The sequence below is a fragment of the Schistosoma haematobium genome, chromosome 3 (assembly GCF_000699445.3).
Source record: "Schistosoma haematobium chromosome 3, whole genome shotgun sequence".
NCBI classification, from domain to species: domain Eukaryota; kingdom Metazoa; phylum Platyhelminthes; class Trematoda; order Strigeidida; family Schistosomatidae; genus Schistosoma; species Schistosoma haematobium.
The window spans coordinates 9,112,429-9,137,399 of NC_067198.1; the positions used below are offsets into that span (position 1 = coordinate 9,112,429).

Consider the following 24,971-nt stretch of genomic DNA (forward strand, 5'->3'; position numbering starts at 1 on the left):
AAAATAAGGAAGTCAGTAATAAATTTAGTTGTAATGTTTTGAAATCATCAAATTGTTTACAGCTAACTCTTAATCACTGAACTCAAGCTGTTGCAAGATCACGTTCACGTACAGAAATTTGCAAATTACGTGGTTCAAAATGCAGACTGCTTAACCGTTAATCGACGTCCTTCCAGTCACTCTTCTTCGATTTGCAGCAGAACCAAATGAGAGGTGAAGAATTGCTGTTTTTTACCTTTGAAGATATTACAATTCACATTACGTTGTATCAAGCTAAGCTATTACCTCAGTTTGCGGCTTAGAGTAAAAATCCAAGGGACCAAAATGTTTCTACCTTCAAAATGCAAGGGTAGTTATTTTGCACAGAAATGTCAAAAATGGAATAAATGACGTCCGATCGAGTCTTAGTCGCGTTTGCCCAATATTTCGAGGTTTGATTATTTCGGGCAAAAGCTGTTAGGTTATGGAGGATGCAAAGTTGTGACTGAAACTTTAGTATAAATAATATGTCAAATCGTCAGACGATAAAGACTTTATAATGAGATATGTGTAATTCGGTTGCTGTTTAAAAGTGCAATGACACTAAGTTAGATATAGTGTGGAAATCAGAAAATAATAATGGACTAAATAAGAAATAACCAGAAAAAGGTGGAGTGATTAATCATTTGATTTTCTGATAGAAGGGGGTTTGTATATTTAACTATAAAGTGTGTACAAAACATTTTCAGTATCAAAACTGTGTGAGATAAATTATCAAGAGCGTCTTAAGCAATGTTAAAGGACTAAGCTAAGAGAAATCAGAAACATGTACTTTCAGACAGGCCTGAAGATCATTGTCCTGACTCGAACGCAGATACTCCCGAAATCAAGGATAAAGGTTCGAGCTAGAAAAGCATGACACCTTTCAATCATGATAGAGTGCACAAAACGGAAGGTAGATTGGCAAAATACATTTACTGCCACTTTGAAGCTGTAACACCACCCTGTACTGAATTAACCTAGGAGACAGAAACATTATAGTGGTGCTTCAATGTGAGTGACACGAAGTTCTTGGTTAAAGAAAAATATACCGATTTCTCACAGGCTCTAATGTCCCAAAAAACGAAATAATACAGCTGATACTAATGTTATCATATCTGGATTCTGACCAAATACTTATATCTGAAGACTTCAAAACTCCATCCTCAAATCTCAGCAAACAGAATACAATCCCTACGGGACGGTTCCAAAAGTGTCGAGCCACAGCCATTATAATCTCGGGACTGACTGTACACATGAGTGGAGCCATGAGATGGAAATGGGACGGAAACCCCATAAACTTAGATTGCTTACTGAAAGATGATCAGCTTATAGATGAGGATGTTCATGTCCAGCCCCAAAAGAAAGTAGTGACCGTGGCAGAGAAATTTTTAACATGTTCACAAACGTGGTATTTCAAAGGGACGAGAATACGCCCATAAATTGATTACACAGCAGCAGATTTCACGACGACGTTGAGAGCACCTTTAGCATGCCCCATGGCCACGAGAACAGTGAAAGCGATTGAGGAAATAGATGTTCAACATTTAACGCTGATAAAAACCCAATGATGGAGAAGGCGGGAAAAATGAGTTGAATTAATTCGAGTTGATCGGATGGCATGGCTTGCCCTTGCAGGCGTGGTATTACTTGTGTTACATTATTGTTATCCATATTAAATACCTCCAGCCTAAATGTGTTCCCCATCATGTATTGATGATTGTTACAACGTGATGAATCAGGGTAGACGATGACGTGACTTCCACATAAGATCCTATAGATTAGGCAGTTATACCATGACCAATCTACAATTTTAGGATTAGGTCAACTATTAGAGCAGTACTAATATCATAGTCCACCATAATTCTACTCGATAGTGGAGGCAGTTAAAGCAAAGGTAACTCTCTATTTTGTGAGGAGACAACCTAGAGCAATCATTCCAAGTCTCCCCCAACACTTCAAAAGGTCCACAAAGTCGTAAACGCCCCTCTCTGTCAAAGGGATATAAATGTCTTAGATCAAGTAAAGAGACAAACGGCCAAGTGTGCGGTAGGTCTGTAGAATTATGGTCTACTATGATATTAGTACTGCTCTAATAGTTGACCTAATCCTAAAATTGTAGATTGGTCATGGTATAACTGCCTAATCTATAGGATCTTATGTGGAAGTCACGTCATCGTCTACCCTGATTCATCACGTTGTAACAATCATCAATACATGATGGGGAACACATTTAGGCTGGAGGTATTTAATATGGATAACAATAATGTAACACAAGTAATACCACGCCTGCAAGGGCAAGCCATGCCATCCGATCAACTCGAATTAATTCAACTCATTTTTCCCGCCTTCTCCATCATTGGGTTTTTATCAGCGTTAAATGTTGAACATCTATTTCCCCAATTGTCTGGTGTTCAGCTTTGATGATTGTGTGGTTAGGACCCAATGCCTAAACGGTTCAAAAACATAAATCTTACGAGGACAGACTCCAGCACCTGGAGTCATTCTTCTTTGGCAACAGGAAAATGGGACGTGGTTCGACAATAGCATACAACATATTAAGTACACCAAGCCATTCAAACAAGAGCATGTTGTCGAATCACCATGTTCACGCCTCTAGCTGCAACACTCGACCGGTTACACATCAAAGAGACAACGTCCAGGTACACTCCAACTTATTTCCACCAATAGTTGCTACCACTTGAGATACTCTCCCAACATAAATGACCACAGCTTCTGAGTGGATAGCTTCAAGACGAGACTCAAACAACAAGCACTCGTCCATGGATTACCACTTCCTGCCTAGATCAGTTACGCCCGATGCACATCTCATAATTTACCACTGTTATCATTGACACATATCAGTCACCATTTCCTGCATAGTGAAGATGCCACAGGTTTTCGGAGTCTGACAACACCTTAACCAGTAATACCATCTGCTATGAATCGTGCCTATCTAGTGAAATCAAATTACAGAAGCGAGAACGTTCGAAGATATATTTGAGAGGCTATCAGTATATCGAGAATCGACTGATTTAGTCTGGCTGACGATTGTAGGAGATGTTGAGCACGGCGTTCCCACTCGTGATCTAGTGTGAAAGCATGACTGAGCGCCTTCAGCTAGGTGAGTTTATTAAGACTAATGTGGTCAGCATAAAATGTCGACGACCTACAGAGCTATTTATTTTAGGGATTTATTTGCCGCTACAATCAACTTCATATATCTTAGATTTATAGAGTGCGTTCTTCCTACAACGTCTTCGTTACCGGTCAATTAACCTATTTACCAATTTATTCATTAATTTTCACATTACAATCAACCAACCTGCCTGGTAATGTGATAACTACATGTTCGAGAAACCCTAATGACCTGAGATAGACTCACCCACTCGACTAAAAGATATGCAAATACACAATTGACTAGTGGCGTGGTTAAAATTGATGCAGTCAAATGGTTATATTACCATCGATTGGACATAACCAGATACCTGTGACCGTGTCGAAAAAACAAGGAGGGAGCGCAACAGAATCATTTGGTTTATACAAGCTCTTAAGTTAGCATATCTGATAAGCCAATAGAAAATCACATTTAATCAGTTCTGGGAATCACTCAACGCAACAGAAGCTACTTAATTTCCGAGCCATATCATAATACAACAAATACAATTTGAGTTGGCATATTTGACTATGACGCTACGTCACTGGAATTGGATAGCCTGAGGATTTACGTCCTTTCGTGACATCCGCGCTAAATGTCAGCCTATAGCAGTTTACTCTCAGGCCATGCCTATCGTAAACTCCCCGGTGAAGAGAGGGTTGATCATTGCTCGGCTTCTCATGTAACTTATGGTGGTCTAAATCTGCATGGTGTGATAGAGGTTTGATCCTCTTATCGCTTATTTAAAAGCTAACAAACTTTCAAGTAGTATTTATTGCTTTACCCAACGAAGCTAGTTCTGCTCGTGCACCAAAATCATTTCACGGTTCAGATAAAAAGAGATACATCTTAAAGCTGCCATTGGGAACAATTCGAAACATTGACCAGAAATCCAACCAGGGAAATATTTCACTTCATATTGTTTGTAAAGATATCCGAGAACTAGTGTTCGCCTTCCCGGTAGTTACAATATATGTTCTGACTTTATCTATTAGGACTGTGGGCGAAGTCTTGGGTTCTGTGAAAATCTTAAAGCAAACGCGTTTCCTGCTATTTCCAAAAAAACACTGTTTGCTTATTTATATGGAGCAAAGTGCATTGCAAATAGTGTTTTTGCAATAGATGGTTGGGATGTGTATAATCCAGAAGAGGAATATCACCGCCAGAACATTTTTACTAACGGCTGGAGGATTACAAAAGTAAGTCTTAGTATTTATCCATAATCTTCGTGTGAAAAGGAAAACATACCGTATACTGTGGAAAAAGTACTCAAGATTTATAAACAGATCACTACTATTTGACCACCTAGAATTTATGCTTAACTCTACAGTTATTTCATTACGTTGTATTAAACTATTTTTTTATTATCATAACCATACCATAATTTTTGAAATTCCCTACGTTTTCACTACTTTTTTGTTGATCAGATTGTATATGTTTCCAGCTCGACTGTATTTCTTAGACCTGGTTAAGATCTGTGCATTAGCCATAGTTACTACCTAAGGACACTAGATGTGATTATGACATCAATTCTCTGTCAATATTGGTCTGTAAAACAATTTTATGCCTCTTAGTCCTCTATTTCGTTCTGTCTTCCCTATGTCATAAGCACTACTGTTACATTGACTTATTTGCTGTATATCATGAATTTCTTCTCGATGTGTAAATGTGGTGGACTAGGTTATGTCGATGCATATTTGTACCAGGTCTTATCCCGTTTTTGACTAATTGATGTTTACTCAGCATCTAGCATGTATTAACACAACCCCCAGAACGTATTAATTTATACAACCACACAGAAAAAAGTAACGACGACTATGAAGTAGATCTGTGAGTAAAAGTGGTTGGAGTATAAATAAGTAAATAATAGCAGAATGTCTGCATTCCAGGTGTAGGGTATTCTTTTTACATAGTGATTTGTCTAGAGTGGTTGAAACTATCGATACTTCACTTTAAAATTCGTTATCAAAAAGCTACATTTATACATTATTTTGTGCTTGCTTGGAAGGTTTCCGTCATCAAATTTGAGAACGCCTGCTTACTGTTATCACGCAACCACTTTGACTTCTAAATACAACCTTCTTAAATTGCTTACTGTTTCTTATTCCTAACTTACAGATTAACATGGATTATAGGTTGTGTGATACTTACCCAGCTATTTTAGCTGTTCCATGGGAAGTAACTGATGAACTTCTAGTCGCATGTGCACCCCATCGCAGCCGCGGTCGGATACCTGTTTTAAGTTGGTTGCATCCTGAAAGCAAAGCAAGTCTAACCAGAGCAAGTCAACCTCTTGTTGGTGTCCAGGGCCGCCGCAGCTCTGACGATAAAGAACTTGTTCGTCAGCTCAGAATAGCCAATGCTAATGCAAATAACCTTTTGATATTCGATGCTCGCCCACAGGTAAGATGCCTGACTCGTGTTTGTGTTAGTTCGCATTAGTTTTTTCATTTGGGTCACCATTTCACTAAAAAGTTACTTGTAGTTAGCGAACAGTGAACAGAAATTTACACATTCTCAGTTGGATGAACAATGTTTTTCAGAATCTTCTAGTATCTACTAGACAGCTATAGTAGCTCTGACCTATCGGCGTATCCGAATTCGGGCCTGATCACTACATGTACAGTCAGGAATACATTCTACTAACATGGGTTGGCTAATGATTAATTACACCGTCGTAAAAATAGAGTATTACGTTCCACGACCCGTTAAATATCACGTGACAAAATCACCAATGAGAACACTGGCTTGTATGACCTTGTATCTGTGCTAAACCGATGTGTTGACTAACACGAGTAGCCTAGAATCAACACAGTCTTTATTGGTCCTGTGTATAATAACTTTTTACCTAGCTCAGCTCGTTCAGTTCGGAACACAAATATCAGCCTTCTCTGTATAAATCGTATATTCCAGGCATACGTGGTTTATGTACAAGCAGATCAGACAGCATCATATCATGAAATGAAAATTAATTATTATAAAGGACCAGACCAAAAGTGACTGAGTATGGAATACTGTACCTAATAAATTAGGAATAAGTTAAGTCGGTCAGTCATTTACAACGTAGGACCAGACACATGCATGCATCGGTCCAAGTTGCCACACCTTAATAGCACAACAAGATGAACACCGGATTCATAGAAGTAGTTACTTTAATGGTAGTAATATACAAAAAAGAGTGGATATAAGGATATGATACTGGGAGTTAGTTCGTAGAAAGGAAGGTATAAAGTAGTTTTAATTTCACAGTTTAAAACTGGACAAAGTGTATACACCTACGCCATTGTGATCGATTCTGAGCCATGTCACTCAGAGTCTTCAATCAGTGGTTACAATAGTCGCGCTGACCCCAACCAAGTAGTTTGCATCTACCAACATGGCTCAGACCGGAAGTTAGTGACTTCAAGCACTGATGCCACTTTCAGTTTGGCCGCCCCTAACTTTCTTCCAACCATCCCCAACACTACTCAGCATTGCGCGTCATGGTAATCGGTGTTCAGGCATACGCAGCACGTGGTCCAACTGTCTCAGTCGATGAAGATTCACAGCCTCATCAACTGATTTACCATCATTACCTAATAACCTGCGTATAACCTCACCATTACTTACCCGGTGATCCCAGCAGATGCGAGCAATATTTCTAAGGCATCTGTGGTCAAATACTAGTAGCTTACGAGTATCTTCTCTTAATGGCCACGTTTCGCAGCCGTAAAGTAGAACAGAACAAACTGCCGCGCAGTATAGTCATCCTCTAATTGATAGACGGATATCTCGCCTTCGCTATAGGTGACGTAAGTTCGCAAAAGCCAAACGAGCTTTTCGAATCCGTGCTGAGATTTCGTCAGATACCAACCCATTAGGGCTGATCAGACTTCCAAGATAAGTGAAGTTGTCAACGCGTTCGACTACTCCACTCCCTACCCTTAGTTCAGGTGTTGACAACAATTCACATTTGGAGGGGGAGAAACGCATCCCAGACATCCTGGCATTGTTGCTCAGTACTACCAAAAGACTGCATTTTATCAGCGTCTTCACCAAACAGGACTATGTCATCTGCATATTCTAATTCGATAAATGGGCCTCCCGGTGGATCAATTCCTGAAAATTCGGACGATGAGAACGTTATTTTAAGCACTAGGTCTATGATGAATTAAACAGAAATAGAGATCGTAAATAGCCTTGTCGGATATCACTCGAGGTTGCGGAATCAGATGACAGTTCGCCATAAGCTCTGACTCGACTAGTGTTAGAGTAAAAAGTCTTCACAAGGTTTTATGTACTTCTGAGGTACGTCTTTTAATGTCAGACACTGCCACAGAACCTCTCGCTCTACAGAGTCAAATGCTGTTTAAGTCAAGAAAAACCATCATTGTCGGACGCTGATAAGCATACTTGTGTTCGAAGGCCTGACAAATGGCAAATGTGTGGTCGGTGCAGCTACGACCAGATCTGAAGCCAGCCTGAATTTTTCGTGTTTGCAGTCCACGAGTCTTTGCTAGGTGTCCGATAATTATTGAGGCTTGTATTTTAGACGATATACTAGTCAAACTATTACCTCCATGGTTATCACAGGATGATTTTGATCCTTATATAGTGGAACAATCAGCGATTGCTACCAGCCATATGGGATGACATCCAGTTCCCAGATTTTAGCTAAAATATTACTCAACCTAATGGAGGGTGTGTTTCGTTGGCTCCCTCTTTGGGCTAAGTGTGGTCAAGTGAGTGACCACACTAGAATCCTGTGTGCATGTTTCTAGACATGGCATACATAAATGGTGCGGAATTCTAGAGTTTCAGCCAAGGAAGCCTGCTGGTCAATTTGACATAGTATTCGTACGTTGAAGGCTCCAATGTGTAGTTCGAAACGAGGTTTTAAAACCTAGAACAGTACTTCGCGCAATAGAATCATTGGCCATGGTGACACTTAAGGAGGAAGTTTAGAGTTATCACTTCCGGGCTGCCCACACCGTGGAAGGGTTCTTCTAGAGGTACGTGAAAAGGAAATTGAGTTAGAGTTAATCTTAGTGATCTGAGAGCGCGACCACAATACCCAAGGGACAACTGCTTGAGGCCAGTCACACACTTTTTTGTAGGTAGTTTTAGTGTTAGCTTCGCACTTGTTGAGACCTCACCCCACGAGCATCCGTGGGTTAAGGCGAGTTATGAATTCTTAGGGTCGACCTTTTCTAACTCCACCCTTCCTTTGTAGAAAGGTTTCATCGCTATCATGCTGGTTGTCTGACGGAGACACCTTAATGCCGTCACACTCCTCTACAGTCAGCAGTACGACTTCACTCTCGAACCTTGAGTTTGCTGCTGTTTGTCATATCGCTCTTCAACCGACCTACCTGGCATTGTAGGGCCTTGAGGGCCGATTGTTCCAGCCAGTATAGCCCGATTGGTTCATCATGATAGGTAAGCCCGACCACTACGTTAAGGTAACAGTAACTGTCGGGAATAAGTTAGGAATGGTCAATCGTATAGCAGTAACCAATAGGTCAAATAAAAGAGATATGAATATATATAGTCTAGTTATCTAATAATTACCCAATAATAACAGTCCATAAATAATTCCTAGTAGTTACCATTGCTTTATTCTTTGTTCGGGTATAACAAAAATATATCTCGATGTGGAACCACTCAGAGTCACACTAAGTCCTTTCTAGCCAACTAGTGCGGTGGAATGATTAGTTGAATCTAGAAGAGATAGTATTATTCCTCTGATTTTGTCTTCTTTCTCTCAAGGATTGCTTTATTTTGAGTAATTATTAGTTATAAATACATTGAAAATTCCCATCGCCTTATTAAAACATAATCTACCTTAAAAGACTACAATATTTCAGTCGCATTAAAAATATTTATATTTTTAATTTCTTAAACCAATTCCAGTGAATCTATGTTTTTTAATACTCAATATTCTAGGTTAACGCAATAGCTAATATGGGCGTTGGCGGAGGTGTTGAAAGTCCAGCTTATTATGAAAACGTTCAATATATGTTCTTAAATATACAAAATATACACGCAATGCGAGCTGCATTGACAAAAGTTTTCGAGGCCTGTTTTCCATTACCAGACGATACACGATGGTTTAAGCAACTGGCTGACTCTAAATGGCTTTATCATATTAAACAAATTATTTTCGCCGCAACCAGTGTAGCCGATAAAGTAAGCTAGATTTGTAATCTGCAATATAGGCTTGATGCTATGTTTAGTGGTATAAATTATTGACACTGAGAATCTTTAAATTAAATCGTGACTTAGTATTTTATTTTTCCGTTAAAATCTGATTCTAGATTGAAAATCATAAAACATCTGTGTTAATACATTGCTCAGACGGTTGGGACCGGACAACTCAAGTTACATCTTTAGCAATGTTGATGCTAGATCCGTACTACCGTACAATACGCGGATTTGAAGTATTAGTCGAGAAAGAGTGGTGTTCTTTTGGGCACAAATTCGCACAGCGCACAGGTGGACCTACCGATGGTGGGATTTATTTGCCTCCCAACTCATCAAGTTCTGTTGTTAATGAAACTGGTGGAGGACGGCCATCAAGCCCTGAGGAGCGTTCCCCAGTATTTTTACAGTTCATTGATTGTGTGTGGCAGACGATGCAGCAATTTCCTCATTCATTTGAATTCAACGAACGATTTCTCATAACAATAATGGATGAGTTATATTCTGCGCGATTCGGAACATTTCTTTTCAATTCAGAAATGCAAGGACGCGACCATGGTGTACGTGAAAGGACTATTTCATTGTGGGCATATATCAATGCAGATATCCAGTTGTATCAAAACCCACTTTATACTCCTGCTGAGATCAGTGGTCATCGTGTGATTTTTCCTCAGCATGCATTAGCTCAGCTTCAATTTTGGACAGCTTACTACATAAGATGGCATCCACTCATGCGTTTACAAGAGCCCATAGCACGTCGAGAGAGAGCCTTAATATTGATAATGAAACGATTCAGGGAACTTACAGCTGCCACGCAACGTGAATGTGCTAAACCAACTCTCAATAATGTATCTGATAACTCAACACACAGTAGGTCCCGTTCAAATAGTTCAAAGATCTAAAAATGTACCCTTCAGCAAATAGCTGATAAACAATTTCTTAATTCGCCAACTCCTAAGACGCAAACAACCGAAATGTGATATTATCTTTTATCTCTTTTTACATAATCTAAAATTGATTTTAATTCTTAATACAAAACTGCTACTAGAGTAACTTATTTTTCGGTATTTGGTCATCCCAAAAAAATGTGCTACACCGGGCAGCTGGATTGTCTGAAGCGCCTTGAGGGCGTGCACAAACCCAAAACCGCCTGCCGAGTCGACTACCTTTAGTTGTTTTTAAATTTTTCACAGTCCTCATGACGCAAGGTTCTTTGTGGCCAAGGCATACAGGAGGTTTCTTCGGCCCTGAAAAAAGATTTCGCCATGCTTCAGTTGACCGAGCTGTTTGAGATGGGTCGTAATTTTTCCTTTGGAGAGTTTCAGTCGTATTTTCTTTACTTGAAAATTGATCATGTATACGTGTAGCCGTCTCTATTGGTATAGACTCTGATAAAAAACATAGTGTATGAATTAACTGATAATACAGCAGTTTTTTTCATTAAATTATCAAAATTGTTTTAAGTAATATTGGATTCGGTTATCAAGTGTATTTAAAAATATCTACGGTTACTCTTTATCTGTGCAACTCAAATAGTAGGGAAATGGAGAAATTACTATGTTTGATAGAAAATAACTAATTAGATCCCCCAAAAATAAGATTCTTCGTCATAGGCATATAACAATCACAAAAATGAGTCAAGGATATTATCTGATTTTCACCTGAGAACTTAATGAACAGTGTTTAGACTAACTTACCCCTGAAGGTGATTTTCGTTTGCCTGAAAGCGAGACGTTTCTCTTTGGAATGCGAATTTCTTACACAGGATACGGAAGCTTGTGTGTCATGAGAAGTAAAAGCTTGTTTAGTTACTTTGGAATGACTCTTTGGCATTACGAAGCTCTCTAAGTCCATTTGCTTTCTCTGACATTGGGGCCAGTAATGAGAGCATTTAGGTGGAAATGAATAGGAAAAAATCAAATTTGAATTGTAAAAATATGGTAGATCTGCATATATTGGGCAATGATCAGATCCATTTATATGTGACATCAAGTCTGCTTGTATACTGTTATCTGATATGGTGGTGATAATCTCCACAAGTTTCATGTCGAATAAAATATAATCCAGTCTGACTCCATAATTTGTTTGACGAGCATTCGTACGCGACGACCAACATGTAAAAGCATTTTCTCGATGAGGATGGAGTAGCCTAAGTCATAATCACATAAAGTGAAGAAATTAAACAATATGTTAAGTCCAAAGTGACTACTATGGATTAAAACGCCATCCAACTTAATTAAACTACATTACTAGAAAGTGCGAACGATTCGCATTTTTACTCGATATTTTGGAAGGCATTCATGAGCTCTCAAAAGACTAAAATATTTGTTACTAGGACGCTTCTAAAACTCCTAGAAATCATTTATTTAAACGGCACAATTTATATTTAAAATCGCACAACAACTAGTGATTTATTTGAGTGGTACTATTGAGTCCAAAGGTTTTGGGGACTACACAGACACTAATTAGGGCGATTTCAGACCCATGTATTTACTTGGAACAACCTTACTCATCATATGCAATGATGATTTTCACAAAACACTCCAGTTTGCTGAATTACTTTATGTTTTTAGTGTTTATAGAGCTAATAACTCGTCTGGTTTCGGTAGGTTGCCTTAAAAGAAAAATCTTTCGGGAGTACCTATGGACTAACCACTTCATAGATTTTTATTTCGGTATACCATATATAACACAACAAATAACGAAGTAGCCATCCCAATTATTCACTTTACAATCTATATAAAATTAGTCGATATTTTATCGGTTATAGTCTCTGTAAGAAAACACACACTAGAACGAGAGGCCATTTTATGGAAGAATGATTTACTCTATCTAGAGTAATCTGCTTTTAGGAATAAAAGAGAGGCCGATTAATGGATGCTTATTCATAGTAGTTTGAGTTTGTTTATATGGCGTGAGCTTGAAAATATTTATGCAAGAAATGTTTCTAGAAAAATATAGTCTACTAATTTTCTGTATCCTAAATCCTACTTCTTATCAGTGATTTCCCATTCCCAACCAATACCATTCTCGTTAGGCGTATATCTACCCGTCTTTTCCTTTGCTGTTTCGAGTCGTGTCAGTTTCAAATAATATATTTTCGTGTAAGGTTCTATACTAGTGTGTCTTTCTACTGTATGCGTCTAATTTCCTATGACTATAAGTGTAGATTGGAATTAACTGGCCATTTCTTACAAAAGTAACCACTTTAAACGTAATAGCATAGTAATAATAATTCGAAATTTACTTTTGAAAAACCTGGTAATTACCTAAAGATATCCACGAATCTTCTTAAACCAACACTGATTTGAGTATTAAGACTTAGATCTTGCTGTTCTTCAATCAACAACCGATCAAACCACTGGCGAAAAGACTTTGAAGACTCATCCATCTGAATAGTACGCGAAACAAAATTTGCATAGCTTTTTCAAATAACTCAAACTTATGTACCAATTGTATCTAGAGTACTTAGAACAAAGCCTCAACTAACAAGGTAGTTCTAACGTTGACATACGCTTAGCTATTATCATGGTCATAAAATAACGATTGAAATCTGGGGCTCTTCACTCAAGAGATCTACTTAATAATTAATGTATATCTAAATTAGCTGTTTGTTATGATGGGATGACCTTGTTTCAAGACAGTTTTAGGTGTGTTGAAAGTTGTCAGTTATGGAAGCTTAATGGTATTTTAGTGCACAATTGCTAGTCATGTAGACATATTTAAACTTTAGTCGTACCACTTAAGGGTTATAAGATACGTTACGTTTAGCTTGTTTCATGAATTTCACACCAATCACACACAATTCAAATTTAATCGAAGTCTGGTTTCCCTGCCAATAAATGTATTTATCACTTTATATATAAGTTGGAGAGACTAATTTCTACAACTAAAGACAGGTTTTGGCTGTAATTTTCGCGCATATGGTTAAAAGTCTCTTTGAGGGATTCATACTTTTTTTTCATTACGGTGGCATCTTACTACTTAGCTAAGATAGTGTATGAATACTGAAGCATCTGACAAACTAAAAAGCATAAGATTTCAAGTGTGCTGATTTTTTCTATCAAACATAAGCGATCTGATGCATGTTCGGTATAACTTCTTACAGTTATGTTAAGTTATTCCTCAATTTTCTGCTTATCACTAATCTGTTGGAATTCGTCCACTTTGTCTTCCATTACTTTTATTTTTATCCGCTATTTCGATATATATTGAGCTTAATTATTATTGTTTTGATAAAGTTCGAGTGAACAATGAAACCACTCAGTTTCTAATCTTCAAATCACAGGTTCACCACCCATAACACTTAGTTCGGTTTGAGATCTTGAGTAGTATTACTAACTTTAACACAAACAGCATGCCTTAAGACAAAATAGAAGTACTTGGCACAAATTAAATGTTCGTAATTACGATTATCACACTTAGTTGACTTACAATAAATTCGTCTGGAGCACAATGATCGATCATTTTGTGACAAATATTAAAGTCCCCAGCAATAACTACGTTGCTGAAATATTACAGACTGAATAAACGAATAGCCTACTTTTCTACTAGAAGTGATTCAATGCAAAGTTGTACAGCAGACTGGAAAAGATGTTTGTAATTCAAACGTTCAACGTTTTCTGGATTTAACCTGGGAAAATATATGGACAACACAATCAGCGGTCGCTTTTCGTCTGGAATTCGAAAGGGGGTAAATATATCAGTAGAAAACTGGAGACCCAGTACTCTTCCTTCTGCATCCAAGTTACGAGCTTCAGTATGAGTGATATTTAGTTTCGTTTTGAGAAAACTCCATCCATCCGTTGAATTATTTCGACAGGAAATGGATTCGACAAGTATATCATTTAAGTTATGGAATGTTTTAGTTGGCTTGAGAGGATTACGACAAAAAACCGCAGTACCTATCGTGTTGATTAAGCAACGACAAACATACCTGAATATCCTGTCTTGTGTATACTATGACTAAAATAACCATTGTAATTATCCGCAAGTGCGAATTCCCTACTTATGTCAGCTTGAATTTCAAAGCATCAACCAATAACATAAACATACATGTGGTTTTAGTCTCCTGAATACAAATTATATCAGATTTAAGAGAATCTAAAGTAGTTTTCAACGGATGTTGAATAGAGCGCAACCCATTTATATTCCATGAACAGATGCGAACAGGATTCATACGAACTTAGATGTACCTGAAAAGGTGTGTATCATCACTAAACAGAACTTATGAATCCGCGTTTTTCTTTTAGCAAAGCACATGATTTACCAAATGTTTTATTTAGTACACTAAAATCAGTAGTGCTGAAATTATACATTGTGAGAATTCCTGAGCACCCAGTCTACCTATTTCGAGGAAAATGTCCGTTTTTGGTACATTCTGGGTGAGCCAAAATAGAAAACTTTAGGGGAATGGCACAAAACCACCAAATTTTTTACAGGTCTGGGGAGAATCTCCAAAGTTTTGGGTTTTCCCCAATATTTCCTTAGGACCTTATAATGCGTTGGGGAAAACTCCGAAATTGGGCGCAGAATCATATTGCCAATAAAATGAATGGTAAACTATACATATTTGTATTTGAACACATCCGTTTAAAATAGGTTGGATGCCGATGGCTTGGTATTTATTATATGTTGAGCAACTTGACGATACTAGATACTTATTCAATCAGTCGCAACGTATTTATATTTCAATTGTTGAGATCATAAGTCAATTGAAGCTAGACCACCATGGAAAACATGGAAGCACTATATATATTTGTATATTTTGCCATACACCGTCAGCACAGAGGGATGAAATCGTTAAACCGAATCCCAGAAAAATAAAGGTATTAACACCATTAGTGCTAATAGAAAACGCCAAACATTAGATCCAAGCAACGGTTCGATGTCATTGTCCATTAATAGAGGTCGCTGAGCTCTTGAAGGTCAAACCGTCGTAAGACCATTGGTGCATCATCGACAATTTGTAAGTTTTTCCAGAAGCGGTAAAATCAAAATCGTTCAAATAGTTCAATCTGTCTTCAATTTTAAGTTATAAGGATAGTGGGTTGGTGAACCTGTATTAAACCTGACACATTGCTTTCCAATGAAGGTTCAACTTCTCTATGAAAATGTTCACTGATGGGGCTGATACCACTTGTTCGGGTAAGGCGTTCCAGTCATTGACCACTTTATGAGAAAAACGGGACCCCACTTTAAGTTTATTAGATCGTAGTTTATGAACCTTCTTGCTATGACCTCGGAGATTAATAGTGCTGGAGGGGCAAAAAGATAAGAAATATTGACACCCAAATCATAATTAAAGATACGAAATGCTAGCATAAGGTCACCTCGTGTCCTACGATACGACAAAGGGAAAAGGCTTAGGCGTTTTAAACGCTCATCATAAAGGAGTCCAGAAAGACCCTTCACTAATTTCGTTCCAACAGGTCGGACACGCTCAAGTAACTTAGTGTCCTTAACCAGACATGGGCTAGCTGCTTGAATACAGTACTCTAAATGTGGTCTTACATATATGGGATAAAAATTCGAAACGTTTCCTCGTCAAAAGATTTGAACGCTCGGCGAAGTGACCATAACGCACGAAAACCTTTGACAGAGGCTGCTTTGCAATCCGTAGTTGTTTTTAAATCATGACTTAATACTACTACTAAGTCTTTATGCTCTTGAACGCATGGAAGAGATGTACCATCGATAGTATAGGGGTAACTATTACCGTGACCGATGTGCACTAGTACACTCTTCCTAGCATTGATTTCTAAGCCCCACTCTCGAGCCCATCTAACTAAATCGCCTAAGTCAGCTTGAAGATCCACATGACCAGCCGCACTTTTTATTGTTCTCCAGATTTTTACATCATCCGCAAACAATAATGTTGACGACCTAAGTAACAGAGGTAACTCATTAACGTAGAGAAGGAAGAGGAAGGGATATAAAATTCGAAACGTTTCCTCGTCAAAAGATTTGAACGCTCGGCGAAGTGACCATGACGCACAATAACCTTTGGCAGCAGCTGCAATGCAATGAGTAGTTGTTTTCACTCCGTGACTTATTATTGCTCCTAAGTCTTCATGTTCTTGAACGCATGGAAGAGATGTACCATCGATAGTATAGGGGTAACTATTACTGTGTCCGATGTACGTGAGCACACTTCCTGGAATTAAATTCTAAGCCCCAACCTCAAGCCCACCTAACTAATTCATCCAGGCCAGTTTGGAGATTAAAATGGTCAGCCCCATTTCTTATTGTTCCCCAGATCTTGACATCATCCGCAAACAATAATGTCAACGACCTAAGCACCGGCGGTAACTCGTTAACGTAGGGAGGAAGATCAGAGGGCCTGAGATGGTGCCTTGGGGTAAAACTTTGACCGGCTTCCAATCGGATAGCGTTCCGTTGACCCTCACTCTCTGTCTGCGGGCATATAAGAAGTTTCCTATCCACTCATGTACAGTACCTATTATTCCGAAGCTCGTGAGCTTCTGCATAAGACCTACGTGTGAAACCTTGTCAAATGCTTTGCTAAAATCTTTGAATATCACATCGACAGACAGACCTTTATCTAATGCTGCTGTCCAATCCTCTCTCTTAATGAGTAAGTTAGTCAAGTATGAACGCTTGTTACGAAATCCGTGTTGCTCAGGAGCTAACAGATTGTAAATCTATGTGGCTTAGCAACCTAACTCGAAATATCTTTTCAAGTAACTTAACGACTATGCTAGTTAGACTGATAGGCCGGTAGTTAGATACGATCTGTCTCAGACCACCCTTAAATATAGGACAGTGGTATTGTTTTTTGTTGAGTTAATTAACTGTTTTGATCGTAAATTACGCATCAAAACTACTGTTTACACTTTAATTGCATCTACCTTAGTTAAAGTGATATTGTATTGAGTGTTTCGGTTTTGCTTTTGTGTATTTATTGCATCAAAGCATACTTGGTCGACTTTTACTTGATTTATTTAGTTAAGGTTTGAGAATTCTTTTACATATCCTGTTTTTGTCACTATTGTAGTTGATATTCAAGATGACCAGCTCTTCTCATAGATGTCGACAGCCATATCGTTTATTTCCCGTGGGGGAAGGGATGTAATGTGATGGGCGTAATGAGTGGTCCCATAAGATGTGCACCCGATTAAGCCCCACTGCATATAAAAGGTGCTCAAAGCCTAACTCTCATTGGCTTTGTATGTTTTGTTGCTCGAGAAAAACACTACTCATCCAGGAAGCAGTTAGCCTCCTGATGTTGGCTAATAGGAAGGCTGACGAGAGCTATACTGGTAACATTGGTACTGATAGCAAAGATTGCGTCATCTAACTATGCGACCCGCAATTGAACCTTCTACCCCGAAACAATCAATGAGCGACACGTCATTAGATATTTGTGGTCAGGTTGCTACACCAGCGACCGGTGATCCAAACAAACTAATTACGGTCCCGAGTTGTTCTAATGTAGATGCCACGACTGATGGGAAATGGATGACGCGGAAATGCAGAAGAGTAGGAAAGATAGCTAAAACTAATGCCCGTTTACTTGAAAAGTCCTTCGTGAACTCACAGTCTACTCCGCCGAAGTCCCGAAGTAAACATTGTTGTGAGTCACTTGCTCGACTCCCAGGATTCTGTTACAGTGAAAACTGGTCGTAAGATGCCAGTAGTTAAAATACAGGATCTAACGTCACGGTCGAAAGCTGTGAACACAGTTTCAAAAGCAGCTAAACCCCTCCCTAGTTTAATTATTTGAAATCTAGAGTAGTCGAAAGACAACGATCCTGCTAGAAGACATGCACATGACCTGCAGTTAGTGGAGTCTGTGGTAAGAAATGTACTACCTGAAGAGGTTTCAGGGGTACTATTACAAAAGTTATACGACTTGGTAAATGAGCTTGAGGCGAGACCCAACCAAGAAGAATCCTGGAGCTGGTTTTCGGGAGTTTTGAAGAAAGAGACATATTATTGAAAAACGCACTGAAAACGCACTGAAAACGCATGATTCAAATAACCGTATTCGACCACATTGGCCTCTTGAGTATCGAATTAAGTGGAAGAATGCTCTTACGAAGTTGAAGACTCGCAAATTAAATGGCGAAAATAATCTTACCATTAAGGGTTTTTGGGTGGTCAGGCTTTGGAAACCAATGCTTCCGAGGCCTGTATGGGTAGAACGATTGATTGGCAAAACACCTTGGGTGTGTGCTACACGAACGCTCGTAGTCCTAGAAATAAAACGTCCGAGCTAAGTCTGATGGTGGATGAATTATGTCCCGATATAATTGTTGTTACAGAAACTTGGCTCACCGCAGACATAGAATGTTCTCCCATCATTGCTGGCTATATCTGTATTAGAAGTGATAGAGTTTTAAGTCGCAAGTGGGGAGGCATAATGTTATACGTTAGGGATCACTTTCGTATACTATCAATCATATCGAAGGTTCATATTCCTGGTACATGTGATGTAGCATGTTGTAAAATGGGTTAACGACTAAAGGGGGAACATACCGTGGTCCGTGTTGTCTTACTGAAGACTTTATCTTAAGGCACATCTGTTCTTGGAGCATGGCAGAATGCTGTCTCATCATTAGGAATTTCGACTCACCGCATATCAACTGGATAGAGCCTACAGCTCCAGGTGGTGGGTTTGATAGAGACCTTTCACCAAACGTTATTCAGTGTGCACCTGTATAACGTATCACAAAATCGACACATATAGACTTGAAACGTGGTCCGTCACTACTGGACCTTGCCCTCACCCACCACTGCGAGGATGACTTTGATATTCAGCACCTTCCCCCACTAGGTTGACAGTGATCACGTTGCACTTAAACTAAGGTTTAAGACACATGGGACACAATTTGTATCTGCTCCACCCCGTCCCAATATCTGGCGAGCCAATATTCCGGCAATCAGAAATTGTGCTATCTCGACTGATCGGTCGGTCGACACGGATGGATTGATCGAAGATGAATGGAATACATTTAAGGCTACATTAGAGACCGTAACGTCGCCGTTTATCTCATGGTCAGCACGTGAGCTATCACACTGCTCTCCATGGATTAATAAGGAAACCTGGAAGCTGTTGAAGCGTAGGAAACATTTCTGGAACTTATTCTTGTTGACAGATCACGCATCATTTAAGCGTGAGTACCAAAAATTCCGTAACATTTGTAATAAAATAATAGCTAAATCCCGTACTGCTAACGAACGACACTTGGCATATGATAGACGTACTTGTATGAAACCATTGTTTTCGTATGTTAAACGGCGAATGAAACGTAGTTATGGTATTCCCCCGTTACTGTTACACGAAAATTCAGAATTACTAGCTGAATCAGATTAGGCATTAGCTGAGACTTTTTCAAACTATTTTAGCGAAGTCTACTCTACTTTTATCGTAACAAATACTTGTCCCAATCACACCGAGATACCAGCCATTGACTCTGTACAGGTGACTGAGGAAACTGTCCTTCCGTTGACAACTAACCTCAAACCTCGTAAGTTACCGGGCCCTGACGGGTTACATCCACTGTTGCTGTCATCTCTTGCGTACATTATTTCAAAACAGCTCGCGACACTCCCTTCGGCAGAGTAGACTGTGAGTTCACGAAGGACTTATCAAGTAAACGGGCATTAGTTTTAGCTATCTTTCGGGACAGTAATTAGTTTGTTTGGATCACCGGTCGCTGGTGTAGCAACCTGACCACAAATATCTAATGACGTGTCGCTCATTGATTGTTTCGGGGTAGAAGGTTCAATTGCGGGTCGCATAGTTAGATGACGCAATCTTTGCTATCAGTACCAATGTTACCAGTATAGCTCTCGTCAGCCTTCCTATTAGCCAACATCAGGAGGCTAACTGCTTCCTGGATGAGTAGTGTTTTTCTCGAGCAACAAAACATACAAAGCCAATGAGAGTTAGGCTTTGAGCACCTTTTATATGCAGTGGGGCTTAATCGGGTGCACATCTTATGGGACCACTCATTACGCCCATCACATTACATCCCTTCCCCCACGGGAAATAAACGATATGGCTGTCGACATCTATGAGAAGAGCTGGTCATCTTGAATATCAACTACAATAGTGACAAAAACAGGATATGTAAAAGAATTCTCAAACCTTAACTAAATAAATCAAGTAAAAGTCGACCAAGTATGCTTTGATGCAATAAATACACAAAAGCAAAACCGAAACACTCAATACAATATCACTTTAACTAAGGTAGATGCAATTAAAGTGTAAACAGTAGTTTTGATGCGTAATTTACGATCAAAACAGTTAATTAACTCAACAAAAAACAATACCACTGTCCTATATTTAAGGGTGGTCTGAGACAGATCGTATCTAACTACCGGCCTATCAGTCTAACTAGCATAGTCGTTAAGTTACTTGAAAAGATATTTCGAGTTAGGTTGCTAAGCCACATAGATTTACAATCTGTTAGCTCCTGAGCAACACGGATTTCGTAACAAGCGTTCATACTTGACTAACTTACTCATTAAGAGAGGATTGGACAGCAGCATTAGATAAAGGTCTGTCTGTCGATGTGATATTCAAAGATTTTAGCAAAGCATTTGACAAGGTTTCACACGTAGGTCTTATGCAGAAGCTCACGAGCTTCGGAATAATAGGTACTGTACATGAGTGGATAGGAAACTTCTTATATGCCCGCAGACAGAGAGTGAGGGTCAACGGAACGCTATCCGATTGGAAGCCGGTCAAAAGTTTTACCCCAAGGCACCATCTCAGGCCCTCTGATCTTCCTCCCTACGTTAACGAGTTACCGCCGGTGCTTAGGTCGTTGACATTATTGTTTGCGGATGATGTCAAGATCTGGGGAACAATAAGAAATGGGGCTGACCATTTTAATCTCCAAACTGGCCTGGATGAATTAGTTAGGTGGGCTTGAGGTTGGGGCTTAGAATTTAATTCCAGGAAGTGTGCTCACGTACATCGGACACAGTAATAGTTACCCCTATACTATCGATGGTACATCTCTTCCATGCGTTCAAGAACATGAAGACTTAGGAGCAATAATAAGTCACGGAGTGAAAACAACTACTCATTGCATTGCAGCTGCTGCCAAAGGTTATTGTGCGTCATGGTCACTTCGCCGAGCGTTCAAATCTTTTGACGAGGAAACGTTTCGAATTTTATATCCCTTCCTCTTCCTTCTCTACGTTAATGAGTTACCTCTGTTACTTAGGTCGTCAACATTATTGTTTGCGGATGATGTAAAAATCTGGAGAACAATAAAAAGTGCGGCTGGTCATGTGGATCTTCAAGCTGACTTAGGCGATTTAGTTAGATGGGCTCGAGAGTGGGGCTTAGAAATCAATGCTAGGAAGAGTGTACTAGTGCACATCGGTCACGGTAATAGTTACCCCTATACTATCGATGGTACATCTCTTCCATGCGTTCAAGAGCATAAAGACTTAGTAGTAGTATTAAGTCATGATTTAAAAACAACTACGGATTGCAAAGCAGCCTCTGTCAAAGGTTTTCGTGCGTTATGGTCACTTCGCCGAGCGTTCAAATCTTTTGACGAGGAAACGTTTCGAATTTTTATCCCATATATGTAAGACCACATTTAGAGTACTGTATTCAAGCAGCTAGCCCATGTCTGGTTAAGGACACTAAGTTACTTGAGCGTGTCCGACCTGTTGGAACGAAATTAGTGAAGGGTCTTTCTGGACTCCTTTATGATGAGCGTTTAAAACGCCTAAGCCTTTTCCCTTTGTCGTATCGTAGGACACGAGGTGACCTTATGCTAGCATTTCGTATCTTTAATTATGATTTGGGTGTCAATATTTCTTATCTTTTTGCCCCTCCAGCACTATTAATCTCCGAGGTCATAGCAAGAAGGTTCATAAACTACGATCTAATAAACTTAAAGTGGGGTCCCGTTTTTCTCATAAAGTGGTCAATGACTGGAACGCCTTACCCGAACAAGTGGTATCAGCCCCATCAGTGAACATTTTCATAGAGAAGTTGAACCTTCATTGGAAAGCAATGTGTCAGGTTTAATACAGGTTCACCAACCCACTATCTTTTTTATTGAAGGTTAAATACTGAAGTCTGAACCGTATGTTTCCCGCGTAAATCCACATTTACGCATTTAAAGTTTGTCCAGCCCCACACATTTATGTTCACCCTTATTTCCTTCACAAATCACATGACGTGTATTTTAGACTACATATTAAAAATGTGACTCATGTGTAGGGGTATCTTTTTACGTGAAATAACAGTCCACAAGGAGATTAATGACAAACAGGACCTCGCTACTTGTTTTTATTGTAAGTGGAAAGTTCCGCAGACATCTACGAAAATCTGAAACGAATGTTCGTTGAACAAGGAACTACATAATTGTCTTGGTTCTTTTTTCCATGGGTAGCATGTCAAGTTCCTCGGAGTTTGGATATCTGCTGAGGTTTATAAATGACTACCACTCTATTATTCCCTTAGTGAATCTCGTGCTGTGATGCTCACTCGTTCATGCTGTGATACATCTGAAGACATGTAGCGCCAAATAAATCCTCGAAATAAATAGTTATGTGACTCTTCAGCAGTGATGCCAAATATATAGCTGAAGGCGCTCAGTCACACACCCTCACGAATCAGTACATCGTGCTGCTCACCCTTTGCAATCACTAGACAGCTTAGACCAAACGCTTCTTGATATATCGATAGCTTCCCAAATAGGTCTTCGAACACGCTCATTTCTGGCTTGTGATTTGACTGGGTTGACACGTTTCGGTTGCAGAGTTGTTACTTGTACAGGCGTTGTCAGACTTCGAATACTTGTTGATATGATAGAAAGAAAAGTCAATTTTCGATTGATTTACACATTATGAGTTTTGTTCAAGATTACTTCCGTTTTGATTCAATGTAATGATTGCTCAACGTAATATTTGTTTTCTTTTCTCCTATGATATTTTATTTTATATAATATGCGATATTCTTGTAATACATTGACATGAAATATGCTCAGTATGCGATTTGTTATAACTCTATTTTTCATATATGTGATTTCATCCTAACTATTAATCAAAATGGGTGTACAAGAAATATATATATGAGTATATTTTCTACTAGGGTCTTCATCGAGTTTTGGAGTTAATAAATCATCACTTATACCAGTCTTTGTGTTATTACTTTCGCGTCGTGGAAATTGCAGAGTTACTTCGTTCCGAGTATAAGTGATAAGCGTTTCCGACATAACAATCAGCGACGACCAGATACCAAAAGTAGCATTGGAAGAGCCAAGACAATAAGCATTCAAACGACAAATTATAACACTTGTGTCATCTTTATACTGCAGCAGTAAATAAATCCCTAAAATAAATAGCTCTGTAGGTCGTCGACATTTTATGCTGACCACATTAGTCTTAATAAACTCACCTAGCTGAAGGCGCTCAGTCATGCTTTCACACTAGATCACGAGTGGGAACGCCGTGCTCAACATCTCCTACAATCGTCAGCCAGACTAAATCAGTCGATTCTCGATATACTGATAGCCTCTCAAATATATCTTCGAACGTTCTCGCTTCTGTAATTTGATTTCACTAGATAGGCACGATTCATAGCAGATGGTATTACTGGTTAAGGTGTTGTCAGACTCCGAAAACCTGTGGCATCTTCACTATGCAGGAAATGGTGACTGATATGTGTCAATGATAACAGTGGTAAATTATGAGATGTGCATCGGGCGTAACTGATCTAGGCAGGAAGTGGTAATCCATGGACGAGTGCTTGTTGTTTGAGTCTCGTCTTGAAGCTATCCACTCAGAAGCTGTGGTCATTTATGTTGGGAGAGTATCTCAAGTGGTAGCAACTATTGGTGGAAATAAGTTGGAGTGTACCTGGACGTTGTCTCTTTGATGTGTAACCGGTCGAGTGTTGCAGCTAGAGGCGTGAACATGGTGATTCGACAACATGCTCTTGTTTGAATGGCTTGGTGTACTTAATATGTTGTATGCTATTGTCGAACCACGTCCCATTTTCCTGTTGCCAAAGAAGAATGACTCCAGGTGCTGGAGTCTGTCCTCGTAAGATTTATGTTTTTGAACCGTTTAGGCATTGGGTCCTAACCACACAATCATCAAAGCTGAACACCAGACAATTGGGGAAATAGATGTTCAACATTTAACGCTGATAAAAACCCAATGATGGAGAAGGCGGGAAAAATGAGTTGAATTAATTCGAGTTGATCGGATGGCATGGCTTGCCCTTGCAGGCGTGGTATTACTTGTGTTACATTATTGTTATCCATATTAAATACCTCCAGCCTAAATGTGTTCCCCATCATGTATTGATGATTGTTACAACGTGATGAATCAGGGTAGACGATGACGTGACTTCCACATAAGATCCTATAGATTAGGCAGTTATACCATGACCAATCTACAATTTTAGGATTAGGTCAACTATTAGAGCAGTACTAATATCATAGTAGACCATAATTCTACAGACCTACCGCACACTTGGCCGTTTGTCTCTTTACTTGATCTAAGACATTTATATCCCTTTGACAGAGAGGGGCGTTTACGACTTTGTGGACCTTTTGAAGTGTTGGGGGAGACTTGGAATGATTGCTCTAGGTTGTCTCCTCACAAAATA

At 39.2% G+C, this 24,971-nt stretch overlaps 2 protein-coding genes across 4 annotated transcripts; one reads left to right on the forward strand and one right to left on the reverse strand.

The window, feature by feature from the left end:
- The first annotated feature begins 3,279 nt into the window (after positions 1–3,279).
- On the forward strand, positions 3,280–11,373 carry MTMR2_1 (Myotubularin- protein 2). 2 transcript variants are annotated; one of them, XM_051212945.1, is made up of 6 exons: positions 3,280–3,896; positions 3,926–4,135; positions 4,171–4,374; positions 5,294–5,578; positions 9,101–9,343; positions 9,472–11,373. In XM_051212945.1, the coding sequence occupies exons 1-6, from the start codon at positions 3,771–3,773 to the stop codon at positions 10,255–10,257; spliced, it is 1,854 nt and encodes a 617-aa protein (XP_051068872.1). In that variant the 5' UTR covers positions 3,280–3,770; the 3' UTR covers positions 10,258–11,373. The 2 variants fall into 2 exon arrangements, with proteins under 2 accessions (XP_051068872.1, XP_051068873.1); XM_051212946.1 differs by having other exon boundaries at positions 3,708–4,135.
- APEX2_1 (DNA-(apurinic or apyrimidinic site) lyase 2) lies at positions 10,389–15,342 on the reverse strand (the record flags this gene model as incomplete). 2 transcript variants are annotated; one of them, XM_051212947.1, is made up of 7 exons in its annotated part: positions 14,411–15,342; positions 14,292–14,372; positions 13,899–14,259; positions 13,790–13,854; positions 12,625–12,746; positions 11,053–11,504; positions 10,389–10,743 (listed from the first exon to the last, which is right to left on the reverse strand). In XM_051212947.1, exons 4-7 carry the CDS (start codon positions 13,820–13,822, stop codon positions 10,400–10,402), a joined length of 951 nt encoding a protein of 316 aa, XP_051068874.1. In that variant the 5' UTR covers positions 13,823–13,854; positions 13,899–14,259; positions 14,292–14,372; positions 14,411–15,342. The 2 variants fall into 2 exon arrangements, with proteins under 2 accessions (XP_051068874.1, XP_035587244.1); XM_035733319.2 differs by having other exon boundaries at positions 10,400–10,743; positions 13,790–13,862.
- Between the last annotated feature and the right edge of the window lie 9,629 nt (positions 15,343–24,971).

Excerpts from the sequence above, each read along its gene's own strand:
- MTMR2_1 (XM_051212945.1), top strand. The coding sequence starts at position 3,771 with ATGTCAGCCTATAGCAGTTTACTCTCAGGCCATGCCTATCGTAAACTC. Across the intron at positions 5,579-9,100 it reads TATTCGATGCTCGCCCACAG|GTTAACGCAATAGCTAATAT; the intron begins GTAAGATGCCTG and ends TCAATATTCTAG. Across the intron at positions 9,344-9,471 it reads CAACCAGTGTAGCCGATAAA|ATTGAAAATCATAAAACATC; the intron begins GTAAGCTAGATT and ends ATCTGATTCTAG.